Genomic DNA, 16,046 nt, shown 5'->3' on the forward strand with positions numbered 1-16,046 from the left:
GTATTGCGATTAAGTTCAATTTTGGCCACTACAATTAACATGTTATATTATAATTTCTTAACTGTGTTATCGATCATACACAATATTTACTTTAAGTATATAGATTATTTTTTAAAATAAATATTAGCACAATATTTCTATTAACATGTTAAATGAAAGTTTTGTTAATTGAAGTGAAATATGACCATTTATTTAGGAAGAATTATTATTTTTACATACATAAATTAAGTTATATACAAAAAAAAAATATATGAATTTTATTCAAATGATAAGTAATTACATATCTATTTTGTATAAAAAGTGTGTTGATAACAAAAAATTATTAGTTTTAACAGTTTATTTTATTAATTTTAAGAGAATATATAGTTAAAATTAATTAAAAATATATATTTATTAGTTATATAAATATAAATTTAAATATTATAAAATATCATTATTATAATAATATTTAATTTAAGACTACATATATAATAATTATATTAATATAAATTCAAATTTAAATAAATATCATTATTATAATATTATATAATACAAGACTAGACTAGATATTTCATGCCTATATTAATATAAATTTAAATATTATAAAATATCATTATAATAATATATAATACATAATATTAATTTTTATTAAAAAATTATCATGTTTTAAAAAGTTATCATATTATATATATATTAAAAATTATAACAATGTTTTCGTTTAATTTTTAATTTAATATGTTTATGTTATTATTTTATATATAATATTGTTATTTATATGAAATTTATATCACAATGATATAAATTTAATAAAAATAATTAATAAATTATATAATTTTTCATTGCACATTGTTTGTATCTAGAATATATATAAAAATATAGGATATTTGCGGCGAAAATACCTAAGTTGTTAGTTTTATAACACTTAAATACCTAACTCTTGTTTTTTGCGGTAAAAATACATTCTGTCAACAATCATTGGCATCCGTTGGTACCTGACCCTCAAGTGTCATGTAGAGGTAAATCTGGCAATTTGTAATTGGTCCACGTAATTTTAAATATTACAGGTCACCTAAATCCTTTTTTTATAAAAAGTTTCTGATATAATAAATTAAAACTAATAAATAAAACTAAAAACTAATATAACTAAAAACTTAACCATCTGAATTAAAAACTTAACCATCTGAATTAAAAACTTAAAAATTATAAACCCCATCCTTCGTGTACAATTTGAAGAAAACGAAGGTCTAGGGCATAAAAGTTTGAATGTGACCATGGAACAATGGAGCTGCAATTGTCGGCCATCGAAAGCAGTCGTCATCAAGACTTCTTGGACCAACGATAATCCTGGAAGAAGATTCAAGTGCTGCCATAAGTATCGGGTGTGGTTAATTTGTAGTTTTTTTTTTTTTAATTTTGGGTTTGTTCATCTCTTCTTGAATTCTACTGGTTTGATGATTTCTTGTGTTTACAGAGTAATGGTGGTTGTGGGTCGGGTGTGGTTAATTTGTAGTTTTTTTTTATAAATTTTGGGTTTGTTCATCTCTTCTTAACTTCTACTGGTTTGATGATTTCTTGTGTTTACAGAGTAATGGTGGTTGTGGGTATATCTCCTGGTTAAACCCTCATATGTGTGCCCGAAGCAAGGTGGTCATACCTGGGTTGTTGAGAAAAATTAAACAGTTGGAGGATGAACTTGTTTCTGGAAACACACATGCCGATTGGAGCACACAACAAGCTTTGAGTGATCAATCTGTGGGAGAGGATATGATTTTTGTATCTGATGCTAATTGTGAGGATGGAGTACAGCATGAAAATGAAGTTAGGGTGGTAAAAAGTAATAAAAAATTATGGGTTGTAGCCATTGTAGTAGTTTTAACATGTATCGACAAATGGTTTTAAGTTATGGGATATCATTGTAATGTTTTGTTGTAAATTATGATCCAATTTGTTGGACCCTTTTGTAAGTTTTATTTGTTTAAATTGAATTTGATGGTTTATTTTTAATCTGGTGGTTTTAAGTTTTATATTTGTATTGTGAAATTCCTAAAGTAAAAAAATAAACAAGTGTACTTCATTAAGATGCAATACCAGAGTAAAAACCAGAACCAGATAGTATTGACATCAAGTTTAAAGGTCATGTTGTCCATAACTAGCAAACAAACTAAGATCTAATGCATATTTGGTTTACATCAAGTATTCACAAAAACATCAAAAGTCCCTAACTAGACATAAATTAGTTCATTCTCTATCTTCAAAAGCTTTGTCAAAAGTGTGAACATTCTCCTAGCAGGTTGTCTAGGCATGTTGTGTGGACCTAGTCGAAGGACCACCTTGCTGAGAAAGGTCATGTTGTCTGGCTCGAGTTTTGGGACCCCCTTGCTGAGAAAAGCTTTGTTTTTGCTTTGTCAATCGTTCTTTTCTTTTCTTTGTTGCTTCAGTGGGATTTGCAGCCGGTGGCCTACCCCTTTTCTTTTTAGCAGGAACCTAACAAATAAAAAATTCATGGAGTTAATCTGGTGTAATCTTTCATCAAAAGACATGACTATTTGTTATAATAATGCATTACCTGAGCATTTGTTGGGTTGGGGCATGTTTTGCTTGTGTGGCCTGGCTGTTTGCACTTTTTGCACAAGTGGATCTGACCAAACCTTCGAGTTTTTGTTGAACTTGGGGGTGGGGTGGTTCATCAGACTCTCTTCTTCTGGCCTTTTTTGGTCTCCCTGGCAGATTAGTTTCAAAAGGTGGGTATATAGGGTTCAAACCAGTCTCTGGCAACTGCTCTGGGCTTGGCAAAGGGTATATGATTCCTGCATAAGCTTTCAGAAATGCCTCTTTCTTATAACATTCATGGATATAGTCCATTATCTCTTCCCCACTTGTCCATATGGCAGCCAGTGCGTGACCACACGGGATACCAGTGAGTTGAAATCTTCGGCAACTGCAAGTCCTTTTTTGCAAATCAACATCAAATGACTCATTATTTGGGCAGTCAACTTGAAATTGATAAGTTGCAGCCCTAGTAGTCAGACAATTCTTGGCAATACTCTTGTTCTTCTCCACTACTTGCAATATTCTTTTCCCCACGGGATGTATCCACTTCTTCAGACTTTCCCTCTTATTGAAAAACCGACTCATTAGCCAATAACGAATCTTTTCTAGCAAAGTAATTATCGGCTTGTCTCTAGCATCAACTATTGCAGCTGTTGACTGTGAATTTAGCCAACGACGTGAGAACGTCAACTACGACAACCTTCAAGAGAATTATAAACGACAACAGACAGTTTTTTATGAACGAAAGTAAATAACACGAGGTTTTTATAGTGGTTCAGCCCCGATGATCGGTAATAGCCTAATCCACTTAGAGATTTTATTACTGTATTCGCACTCAAGATCAGATGAACCGTGTCAACTGAGTTTCTTCAGTGTGAGATATTCCAGAACGCAAAAATGGGTTTTTCTCAAGAACAACACACTTTCTCTCTCTAGAATACAGATTCACTCTTGATTTTGCCAAAAAAGTCCTTTTACGATCCTCCCAAGTCCCTATTTATAGACCTGGGTTCTCAACTGATATCCCCTTTTGATAGGGATATTCTATTATTTACCTAATATTTATATTACAAAATAAACATTCAAAATATAACTGATCCCTAATTTCGAGTGAAGATTGAGTGATTCCCGGATGCTTGGACCAATTCTCACTGAAGTAGTTTCGGGCAGTTTGACGTAGCTTCTCATGCATGTTGACTATTCTTCAAGCTTTACGTAGGTCAAAGGTGGCATACGCATGGCTATCCTTGGACCAAAGGCCAACTACACTCGAGGTATACTTCTCCATTGTGTCCGATCGGACACAATGGTTGTCTTCTTTGGCTTAAGGTGGTTCAAACCATCTTATTTGACTCCTTCAATCAAGGTCCAATATGACCTTACACTTTGCTCCTTGGACCAAGATGGTCCGAGCCATCTTCTTCCTAGCTTATCCTCGGACCAACATGGTCCAAGCGCTCCTGCAGGCGTCTTGCGCGATCGGGGGAGGTCATGTGCGATCGGGGGAGGTCTTGTGCGATCGGGCATAATGCCCCTTGGACCTAAATGGTCCAAGCTTCCTTTGCTTAACCAAGGTCCGATCGGACCTTGGTTCTCTCTCTTCGGACCTAGGTGGTCTGAGCCACCACCTCTCCTTGGATCAAAATGGTCCAAGGTACTCATAAGTACCACGTCCGATCGGGCACACATCCTTCTCCTTGGGCCAACAAGGTTCGAACCTCTTCGCTCAACCAAACGCTCGATCGGGCATTAGGCTTTTCTCCTCGGACCAAGGTGGTCCGAGCCACCATCTACTTCTCCTTGACCTGAATGGTCCAAGGTACCTCCTATGTGTATGTTCGATCGGTCATAGTCATCCCTTTGGACCAAAATGGTCCAAAGTATCCACACGCATCATGTCCGATCGGACACCACCATTTCTACTCCTCACTTCATTCAAGCCCAAGTTCACTTCTTCCATATCATACCCGATCGACCACTATGTGGCTTTCCCCTTGAGTAAAACTTGAGCCTTATTCTTTTTGAACTTATTCGAACCAAGCTTAACAAGAGGTCTCCTAAGCCTAGGTCCGATCGGACCTACCGTTTTTATATCTTGAACTAAAATTCATACCTCCCCTTCACTTTCTTGGTCTTGGCACCAATTTAATTATATGGGTCTTTAAACTGAGGTCTGAGCCAAGCAACCCCCAGTCTAAATACTCTCTTCGATTGGGCGTATTTGGATTGACCCTCTGTCCCATTCCTTAACTAATGTATTAGGCCATTACTAAGCCAGATCAACCTACTAACTCATGCCACGTGTCCATTTCACCGCCACGTCATTCTTTTCAAATTTTTGGGATAACATTTGCCCCTCAAGTTTATTATATGATTTATTCACGTAATAAACTTTTTCTCCGGCTGACGTCATTATAAAAAATAATAACTGTTCATCTTCATGCAGCAGACCCACGATCACTGCAAAAATCCACCCATGATCGTGGAGGAAAGATAATCCCAGAATACCAAAGGTCCAAAAGTAAATGAAAAAGCCACTTTTTTCCCTTTAAATATCCCTACTCTACACTCTCTTCTTCACATATACAAAATCACTCTAAAAACCCTCCATATTCTCTCTTGGCCGAAATTCCCCACCTTGCCGACTTCACAAGCTTCAAAGGGAGTCCTTCATCTTCAAGCACCCTCCAAGCAAACTCAAAGTTCTCCAACCTTGGGTAAGCCTCCTTTCTCCATGCCTCTTAGATTGTTACATTTTTTTTTTTTAGAAATTCTAAAAAAAATCATGGCCGAAATGCTTGAGTGCCTTGAATGTTCTTGAATATGTTTTGCCCAATGTGTTTGCTTATTGTTTTGATGAGGTTTGTGGCATGGGTAACCCGAATTTTCCCTTAATTTCATAGGAATTTCAAGACATTTTTGCTATTTTGACATGAACATGAACATGGGTTTTGAGGGTTTTGATATTGTAATGGGTTTTTAAGAACATGAAGAAAACCTTTCATTTTCATGTTTTGATCTTGTTTTTTGTTTGTGTAAATGATGGAATGTGTTTGAGGCTAGGGATTTTTAGGGCTGTCTATTTGGTTAGGATTCGGGGTAGGCAAAGTATGCCATTTAGGGACCATTTTTTACCTAGTTTTGCCCAGAAATTCTGGGCATAAGTGTGTGGTCCGATCGGACCACACTTTGTCTTCATCGTGAGCCCATGCTCGATCGGGGACGCTGGAGTGTGGTCGAGCTCGAGGTGTGCGTTCCTTCTGAACGAGGCGAGACAACCACCTCCGATCGGGCTCTGAAATACTTCAGATAAGTGTGTGGTCCGATCGGACCACACGCTCTTCCCCTTGCTTTTTAGTGCCCAGATTTTTAATAGTTAAATCCGAACCTCCCTAGACACCAATGCCCGATCGAACCTAACTTGTTGCTGCTGGCTAGAAGCTTTGGAGGCACGAGGCACACCAGGCGAACTCTCGGGACCTGGGTGCACACCTCTCCTCGGGCACGCTACGCCCGATCGGACGTTTGGGAGGCTTGCGCGAGGCTCGTGCGGTGGCGAGGCAGGACGTCTCCTGGCTGGAATGTGTCCGATTGGACCAATTGTATTATTTTTATTTATTTATTTTTTCTGGGCTCGCGTGGATGCACGACTCTTTGACCCATAGGCTCTGAACATCTCTTTGGTCATGCCTCGTCCGATCGGGCGTGTCACAGGCGCTTTGGGGTTAGGCTCGCATGGAGGTAAGGTCGAATGCCCTCCCAGCCAAGCTATGTACGATCGAATGCATAGAACCTCCCTCCTGAGCTCAAAATGTGGTCCGATCGGACCATACATACTTTTCTTAGGCTTTGGCCTTTTTTCCTTCCAAACATGTAATCAACCTCTGTATGTTAACTGCGTACATAAGGAACCTAGCCTTATAGGAAAATCCCAAAAATGCCTCCTACAAAGTTTAATAAGTTCAATACTTTAAGTGCCTTTTAGGCACTTTTGAGCATTAAAATTATTTTTTCCACATGCGCTATATTTTTATAACTTAGAAAAAATTTTCCAAGTATAAAAATAAATCTTATTTTTGATGAATTTTTTCTGTTTGGTTACTCACCTCCCCATTTTTTATTCATTTTTGTAGATGAATCGCTCTGACTACAGGGGAGGTGACAATCATACGGACTCTGAATCATCTGCCCCGCAGACAATCGAAACTCCCTTGAATAGCGATTCCTCGCCAGGCTCGTCTACCGGTTACACTCCAGAGGATCGTCTTCGCCGCTTCAAACAGATCCTCCCTCGCTCAGCCTTATATCTTCTCCACGAGGAACAGTTCCTTCGACAAACTTCTGAGTCGACGATGAGGGTGAAGCAATCTAACAGGCTCCCTCAGGAACACGATCCGCAGGTCGCTCGCAGAGCAGTACAGAAGGTGGTACAGCGCAATCAAACCCGCACTACCACAGCTTCAAGAAAGCCGTCCCTGAAACTTGCTACCGCGATTCAGGATTTGGCTGTCCAGAAGCCACGTGATGAGGGAGAAGAAGAACCCTCCTGGTTCGTTGCCGAAGCTTCCAAACTTACTCCCGCGCTATTCCAGAAACATCTTGAAGCTTTAGGCTTGAGCGGGGCAAACGTGACATGTCCGGGCTCACATCAAAGAGCCAATAGGCCCGGTGGAAGGTACTGCGCCTGGTCCAGGCACCATGTACAAGCTGGAGCAACACTCCCGCTGCACATCTATTTCCGGTCCGTAGCAGACTACTTCAACATCTCCCCATTTCAGATCACGCCGAATGGGATACAGGCACTCTCTGCGCTGTATATTCTTTATTTTCTGAATGGTTGGGACGAGCCCACCCCTCACGAGGTGCATTACCTGTTTGATCTTCGGACCAACCCTTCTCACAACAACTCAGGTTTCTTCCATTTCTATCACAGGCATAGGGGGGTTACATATCTCAATGGCATCTCCCATAAGTCAAACGCCGGGAAGTATCATAAGGAATACTTCCTCACATTGGATATTGAGGCCAACAACTTGGCTTTTACGCGCTCGGGTCCGTTTGAGCGACCATTGCCTACTGAAGGGATGTTTAGGCGGGCCAAGAAATTGGCTAACATGAGTCTTAAAGAGAAGGATGTAAAAAAGTTGGTCACGCTGGACCTTCTTCAGATGGTGAGTCTGGTGCCATGTGAGCAGGATCTGGTGGTGGAAAGTACCACCGGGGAGAACGACACGCCTGGTCAGTCTAACGAGGGCACAGAGCAAATGACTGATCGGCATTCTCCTGGGCCTTCTCCGCTTTCCCGTAGACCTGGCGACTTAGTCATTAGAGAGCCTGATCCTCAGCGTAGATCTACTATTCCCGCTCAACCTGGGAAAGGAAAAGCTATCCAGGTTGAAGGGGAACTTAGCTCATCCTCGGACGACGAGGATGAGTTCCTTGATCAGATCTTCAACGCAGGTAACACATGCCTAGTGAAAATAGGCATATTTTTTATAATTGGTAACTAGAGAGTATCACAATTGTAGTATACACTTGCATATGTTTCATTATGTTTATTTCTCTAACAATCTTGTTTTTTCATCCTTGGCAGATTCAGACATGTTCAGAGATTGCGTTGCTTCAAAGAGGAAAACTGGTGATGGAAGTGGCTCTATGCCTCCACAGAAGATTCAGAAGGTAGTACCGCCAAGTCAAGGGAGGCAACCTGGGGGACCGACTACACTTCCGCCATTGACCCCCTCTTCCCTTCCTCCTTCTGCGAGCCTAACTCCTACTCACCAGGGTAGTTCGAGTGAGCTTTTTCGTGCTGTTAGCGACCTGGGCAAGGGGCTTCTTGAGGATATTGGCCGTGATGCATCGACGCTTCAAAGCCTAGACTCCTACCCTCGACTTAGTGTCGAAGTTGTCTTGAAGAGAGGACTCGCTCAATTGATGAAGGTAAGCATTTTTCCTCGAGATACTTTGTTATTAGTATTTTTACTTGTATTAACTTTTTGTCTTCCATGCAGTCACTTGTCACCATTGGTCATGCTCAGCTTCGAGCCGTAGATTACAAGGAGCTGATCAAGGTGCAGGACGATCAACTGGTGGAGGCCAGGTCCAAGCTGGAGCAAGCAGAGAGAACTATAGCTGAACGGGACGAGTCTCTCAAAAAGCAGGCTCAAAACAATGCTTCCTTGACAACTCAATTGGAGAAGCAATCCCTTGATATTAAAGAGTTAGTTCGAGACAATGAGAGGTTGATTAGCGAGAACGAAGAGCTGAAGCAAGAAAAAGAGCTTGACTTGATTCGCTTTGAGGAGGCCAGTTTTGACTGCTTCTATAAGGTCTGGAAGCTGAACAAGCCTCTTAATCTTGATTGTTTCCCCAAGGAGGCCCAAGCAGAGGATCTTGCCAGATGTGAAGCAAGAGCCGCTGAAGAAGCTGCCAACCCTCCTGCACTCGCCCCAACCTGCTCTGCTATATCATTTCGAGCGAGAGGAGCAGCTGAGGCAGAGGAGGGAGTCGAACAACCCTCTAGAGGAGCTCGCCTGTGACTCCCTCTCATAGTTCATCACAGTCTACTTTACTTTGTATTTTGTTGCTCGAACTAGTGAGCTATTTTGACATTTAGCACTTTGCTCTTTCCTTGCTGACAATTTCAAACTTTTAAGTTTTTATTGTGCATAGCAAAGTTTTTAGATGCCTTTAATTTCACATGAGAATTTAGTTTTTTAACTTAGAAATTTTTACCATTCCATAAGTTCACACCAAATATACTTCCTCATGCTCTTATTGCTCTAACTTTTTATGAGCGTAAATGTCTTGTTACACGAATATCAGTTTTTAACTTAGAATTTGAAAAATTCTAAGTTACTTAAGCTTTGTAAAACAAGTTAGCTTAACGGCTATTTTAGACTCCTAAACTTACAAGTCAGCGCTATTTTAGACTCCTAAACTTACAAGTCAGCCCAAAAACAAACATATTTGCTCGTGCTCTTATTGCCTGTGTTGAAATACATACCAGTATACCCTATGTGCCCCCCAAGTGATTGAGGGTGGATAAATCCTTGATCACTTACTACTTGATCGGATTTGTTCGAGTAGTTACTACTCGTGAAACACATGAAATATACGAAAATATATCAGTAGTTGACCACTACATAAATATTATCTAAACGTTGGTCCTCCATATTATGATACCGACCAGTTGAACACTGTCCAGTATATATTTACACTTAGTTTTTAAAAGACCTGTTTTGTTTAAATTATTATGACAGTTGAACACTGCCCAACAAAAATAATCAACACATATGCAAAGTTTGTAGCAAGGTACGACCACAATGCGTGTGGCCTCTTTTATTACTCGTAATAATAAATGACAAAACGTGTCTAACAACGAGTTCCAAACAAAATAACATTGTTCAAAATAATGCGACTGGGTAGCAAATAACCAGTTCACAAACAAAAAACTTAAATAACAAGTTAAGCACTTGATACAAAGCTACTACTCTGCAAGTAGTATTTATTGATAATATTTTCTCAAGTGCTCGCCATTCCAGTAGTTTCTGATCAGCTCCCCATTCAATCGAGCAAGCTTGTAAGTGCCGGGCGGTAAGACCTGTTCAATTTGATATGGTCCTTCCCAGTTCGGTCCTAGCACACCAGCTGCTGGGTCTCTAACAAACACCTTCCTTAGGACTAAATCTCCGACCTGGAACTTTCGATCTCGCACTCTGGAATTGAAGTAGCGTGCCACTTTTTGCTGATGAGCTGCTACTCTGAGGCTTGCCTCCTCTCTTCTCTCTTCGAGGAAGTCCAATGATTCTGCTAACAACTGATGGTTCTCCTCTTGGTTGTAAACGGTCCTTCTATGAGAGGGTGGATCTATCTCCACAGGTAACATGGCTTCATACCCATATGCTAAAGAGAATGGGGTATGGCCAGTTGCCGTCCGAGCGGTAGTCCTATACGACCAAAGGACCTCTGGTAACTCATCTGCCCAAGCACCCTTAGCTTGTTCCAGGCGCTTCTTCAAAGTGTCCTTCAATGTTTTGTTCACTGCTTCAACCTGCCCATTGGCCTGAGGATGGGCCACCGAGGAGAAACTTTTGGTGATGCCATGCCGAGTGCAAAAATCGGTAAATATGTCGCTGTCAAACTGGGTGCCATTGTCAGACACTATCTTTTTAGGTAGACCATAGCGACATATTATATTTTTAACAACAAAGTCCAACACTTTCTTCGATGTAATCGTGGCTAATGGTTCGGCCTCAGTCCATTTAGTAAAATAATCTACCGCGACCACAGCGAATTGCACTCCTCCCTTTCCTTTGGGTAACTTCCCGATCAAATCAATGCCCCATACTGCAAAAGGCCACGGACTTTGCATTTGCCTCAAAAGATTTGGTGGTGCTCTGGGTACCTTAGAAAATCTTTGGCATTTGTCACACCTTTTCACATATTCCATAGAGTCTTCGTTCATAGTAGGCCAGAAAAATCCTTGCCTCAAGATCTTTTTAGATAGACTCTGCCCCCCAGCATGATCTCCACAAAACCCCTCATGCACTTCAGCTAATAAGCTCTTTGACTGGTCGGGGGTTATGCACCTGAGGAGAGGTAAGGAGTATCCTCTCCTATATAACACTCCGTCCACCATGGTGTACCTAGCAGCTTGCCTCATAACTTTCCTTGCTTCATTACGACCATCTGGGAGTGTCCCATGTTCAAGGTAAGCAATGATGGGAGTCATCCAGGTGTCGACTATCGTAATCGGCATGGCCTCTTCTCTATCAATACTTGGCTCTGCCAAGTACTCTACTGGAACTATATTCAGTGTTTCGGCATCTTTCGCACTTGCAAGCTTTGCCAGAGCATCAGCATTGGAATTCTGCTCCCTTGGTACTAGCTTGATGGTATACTCCTCGAACTGGGCTAGTAAATCTTTAGTTTTGTTTAAGTATGCCACCATGCGTAGGCCCCTCGCCTGGTACTCCCCTAATACTTGATAAACCACCAATTGGGAATCACTGTTTATCTCCACCGACCGGGCACGTACATCTCTAGCCAGTCGCAAGCCTGCTAAGAGGGCCTCATACTCTGCTTCGTTATTAGAAGCATTGAATCCGAACCTCAGTGCACAATGAATTCGGTGCTTCTCTGGTGTGACTAGTATAATCCCAGCTCCTGAATGGTGCTCGTTCGACGATCCATCAACGAAAAGTTGCCAAACAGGAACTTCTTCTTTTAACCCAGTAACACTCTCCTGTTGGTTAGGGACCTCAACGATTCCGGTACACTCAGCGATGAAATCCGCCAAGGCTTGACCCTTAATAGCAGTCCTTGGTTGGTACTTGATTTCAAACTGGCCTAGCTCGACCGCCCATTTAAGTAGCCGACCAGACGACTCCGGTTTTTGCAAAACTTGGCGAAGAGGCTGGTCAGTGAGGACCTTGATGGGGTGTGCTTGGAAATACGGCCTCAACTTTCGTGATGCAAGTACCAAGCAGTAAGCCAACTTCTCAATCATGGGGTATCGGGACTCCGCTCCTATCAAACGCTTGCTAACGTAATACACTGGGTGCTGCACCTTATCCTCCTCGCGTACTAAAGCAGCGCTAACAGCGTGTTCCGTGACTGCTAGATATACAAGTAGGTCCTCTCCATCAACTGGTTTAGAAAGAACAGGAGGTTGAGCCAAATGTTCCTTTATCGCCTGGAAAGCTTGTTCACACTCTGCGGTCCACTCGAACTTCTTGCCTCCTTTAAGCAGGTTAAAAAACGGGACGCACTTGTCCGTTGATTTTGAGACGAACCTGCTTAGAGCCGCAATCCGCCCAGTCAAGCTTTGCACATCCTTTATTCTTGTGGGAGACTTCATCTCTATGAGAGCCTTGATCTTTTCAGGGTTTGCTTCTATTCCTCGGGAGTTGAAAATAAACCCAAGGAATTTCCCAGAACCCACTCCAAACGAACATTTGAGGGGGTTTAATTTCATGTTATACTTCCTCAAGATTGCAAAGCAATCCTCTAAGTCTCCCACGTGGCCCCCAGCTTCTTTCGACTTCACCAGCATATCATCTACGTATACCTCCATGCTTTTGCCGATTAAGTCACGAAACATGCCATTCACCAAGCGCTGGTAGGTAGCTCCTGCATTCTTTAACCCGAAGGGCATCACTCTATAGCAATAGAGCCCTATATCCGTTCGGAAGCTGGTATGTTCTTCATCAGGAGGATGCATGCTGATTTGGTTGTATCCCGAATATGCGTCCATGAAGGACAAGGTCTCGTGACCAGAGGTTGCATCCACCAACTGGTCTATTCTCGGTAAAGGGAAACAATCCTTCGGGCATGCTTTGTTTAGATCAGTAAAATCTACACAAGTCCTCCACTTTCCATTGGGTTTAGGCACCAAGACTGGGTTTGAAACCCAAGCTGGGTAGTATGCCTCTCTAATAAACCCGTTCTCCTTCAACCGCTCTACTTCCTCCTTAAGAGCCTTTGCTCGATCCTTGTCAAGTAACCTCCTCTTCTGCTGTACCGCTGGATACCTTTCATCTACGTTGAGCACATGGCTGATCACAGTTGGTGAGATACCCACCATATCCTTGTGAGACCAGGCGAAGACATCCTGATTCCTTCGCAAGAACTCTATCAGCTGTGCTCTCACCTCAGCTTTCAATTTCTTCCCAATCTTGACCCCTCTTGTCGGGTCATTCTCATCTATAGGGACCTCCTCTAACTCCTCGGACGGTCCCACATCACTCTCATAATCCCCAAAGCGAGGATCAATATCTCTTTCCTCGCTTTGGGCAACGCCCTATTTGGTGACTTCATCACCTGATGGGGTCTTCTGCTCTTTCAAACTGGGAGTGCTCTCCTGGTCACACTCCTTCAACACCTCTTCATCGTTTACTACGACAAGACTCTGGTCTACGTCCATCTCATCCACTTCCCCTCCTTCAACACACACAATCATGTTGTTTTCCTTGGCACCTTTCTTTGCCTTAGCTATGGAGGCATTATAACACTCTCTAGCTTCCCTTTGGTCTCCTTGGACGTAGCCTACGCCAGCGCTGGTCGGGAACTTCATAGAGAGGTGCCAAATTGAAACTACCGCATGCAAGTTGGTGAGTAGTGGTCGACCAATAACCACATTGTAGGCAGACGGGCAGTCAACAATCAAAAATTCAGTCATCACGGTTTCATGCTTGGGAGCTTCCCCCGTGGTGACTGGTAACTTTATTGTTCCAGCTGGTGATAGTCCCTCTCCAGTAAACCCGTAAATGACGTGAGAGCATGGTTTCAAGTCATTGATGGATAGCTTCATTTTTTCAAAAGAGGACTTATAAATAATGTTTACGGAACTTCCCGTATCAACCAGACATCTTTTCACCTTCATGTTAGCTATTTGAACTGTCACTACAAGAGGGTCATTGTGAGGATACCTCACGTGTTTGGCATCCTCCCCAGTGAAGGTGAGGGACTCACTTTCATACCTTGGGTTCTTTGATGGTCTCTCCTCCACCGTCATAACCTCGGATGTGGACGCTGCCTCCAACTCATGACGAAGGGTGCGAGCATATCTTTCCCTCGCCTTGCTGCTATCACCCGCAAGATGTGGTCCTCCACATATTGTATCTAGTGTGAAGTCCACAGGTTCAGGTTGCAAAGGTGGGGACCGTTGTCGCTTGAACCCAGGATTATTGTTGCTTCCCTCTCCTTGGGTCTTCTCTGCCTTATATTTTTTTAGTTTCCCCGAACGGAGGAGAAACTCTATCTCATCCTTAAGGTGGTTACACTCGTTCGTGTCATGACCATAGTCTCCATGGAAACGACAGAACTTGTTCTTATCCCTCTTACTCATTTCCTTCTTGATTGGAGGGGGCCTTCGGTAAGGGACCTCCTGATGGCTGGCTAGATAGATCTCTGCTCGGGTTGCCGAAAGAGTAGTGTAGTTGGTGAATCGAGGTTCATACTTCGTAGGTTTGTCATTCGACCCAGACTTAGCTTTCTTCTCACCGCGGTGGTCAGACCCGTTATTCCCACGTTTCTTACTACCGCCTTGATCATTTCCGCTATCCTTTGGAGTATCCCCCGATCCACTTGGGTTGTTCAACCCGTTCTCTCCTTTCTCAATGGCATCGTCCAACTTCATGTACTTATCTGCACGATCCAAGAACTGTTGTAAAGTTGAAATTGGATGGCGGTGAATGTTGTCCCACAAAGGACTTCGATAAATAATACCCGAGGAGATCGCAACCATCTTCCCTTCATCTCCAACAGCGGTAGCCCGATTGGCTTCTCTCATAAACCTCTGTATGTAGTTCTTGAGAGATTCATCTTTGCCTTGCCTAATATCCACCAAGTGGTTGGCATAAACTGGAGGGGTTCGGGCAGTGCTGAACTGCCTGCAGAACTCCTTCCTAAAGCTCTCCCAAGAGGTGATGGAGTCGGGTTTGAACTTCCAGTACCACTCTTGGGCAGTGTCTGACAAGGTGGTGGGGAAGACTCTACAGCGGTAATCGTCACTCACCCCAAGTAGCTCCATCTGATCTTCGAACTTTCCAACGTGTCTCACCGGGTCTGCCTTTTCTGTATAAACTGGCAATACCGGCGCCTTGTATTTCCTTGGTGGTTGGGCTGCTCTTATTCTAGCACAAAAAGGGCTACCACTTCTGTGGTCTACTGGATCAATAACTGGTTGTTTGGATAAACCTTGTACTGCCGCCGTCAAAGCATCAAGCTGGGCTTGGATGGCTGGGGCCACTGCTGGGGATGCACTTTCGGGACCGCTTGGTCGGGCACTCCTATCCAGCGTATCCACGTCAAGTATTTCTACTCGACTAGTAGGACGGATTGGCTCCTGCCCTTCGACCGGAGCGGTCCTCCTTCTGTCATCAATGATGTCCCTTAGGTCCTTCTGAGCAGTGTTCTTTCCCAACCGGTCGAACACCGTACTCCGAGTCTTTTCGGAGGGTCTATTAGGTGGAGCGTGCTCCTTGCCATTACGCTGGTTGGGATGTCGTGGTGGCTTCCCCGTTTGAGCTGGTTGATTATCTCCCCCTCGTCGGTTATTATTCTTCTCTTTCGACTGGTTGGTGTGGTAACTGTCACCTTCATCACGCCCATGTCCATCTTTGAAGTGTGAAGTTTCCTTGCCACGAGGGGCTTTGTTGTGCCCCTGCTCAGAAGGTGTTTTCTTACTGCCAGACTTATGACTTCCTGACCTGGAAGTCTCTGATCTATGGCTCCTTGAGGGGGTCTTAGAATTCCCCCTCTGGGTAGAGGCAGTGCGTGATCGTACTCCCTCTTCCTCATGACCAGGCGGGTTACCACCACCTCTTGCTGGTCTATCAGCTTTCTTTTGACCAGCCTCTATGGTCCTTGCTTCTTGAGTGGGTATCACCCCAGGCACAGCTTGAGCATTGGCTCGGGTCAACTGCGCAGCTGCCTCCAGAGCAAGTGCAGCTTCGCGGTGTCGCCTGTCGGCCTCCTCCTGCTGTCGACGGATCTCCTCGCTCCTAGCGTCC

At 43.0% G+C, this 16,046-nt stretch overlaps 2 protein-coding genes across 2 annotated transcripts; one reads left to right on the forward strand and one right to left on the reverse strand.

Annotated features, from left to right (window-relative positions):
- Positions 1 to 2,541: 2,541 nt before the first annotated feature.
- LOC133795746 (uncharacterized) lies at positions 2,542 to 3,114 on the reverse strand. The gene has a single exon (XM_062233202.1). The coding sequence runs from the start codon at positions 3,112 to 3,114 to the stop codon at positions 2,542 to 2,544; it is 573 nt and encodes a 190-aa protein (XP_062089186.1).
- A 4,428-nt stretch (positions 3,115 to 7,542) lies between these two features.
- On the forward strand, positions 7,543 to 9,068 carry LOC133795747 (uncharacterized). Its single transcript, XM_062233203.1, has 3 exons — positions 7,543 to 7,989; positions 8,123 to 8,469; positions 8,541 to 9,068. Exons 1-3 carry the CDS (start codon positions 7,614 to 7,616, stop codon positions 9,066 to 9,068), a joined length of 1,251 nt encoding a protein of 416 aa, XP_062089187.1. The 5' UTR covers positions 7,543 to 7,613.
- The last annotated feature ends 6,978 nt before the right edge of the window (positions 9,069 to 16,046 follow it).

The sequence above is a fragment of the Humulus lupulus genome, chromosome 8 (assembly GCF_963169125.1).
Source record: "Humulus lupulus chromosome 8, drHumLupu1.1, whole genome shotgun sequence".
Taxonomy (NCBI): Eukaryota; Viridiplantae; Streptophyta; class Magnoliopsida; order Rosales; family Cannabaceae; genus Humulus; species Humulus lupulus.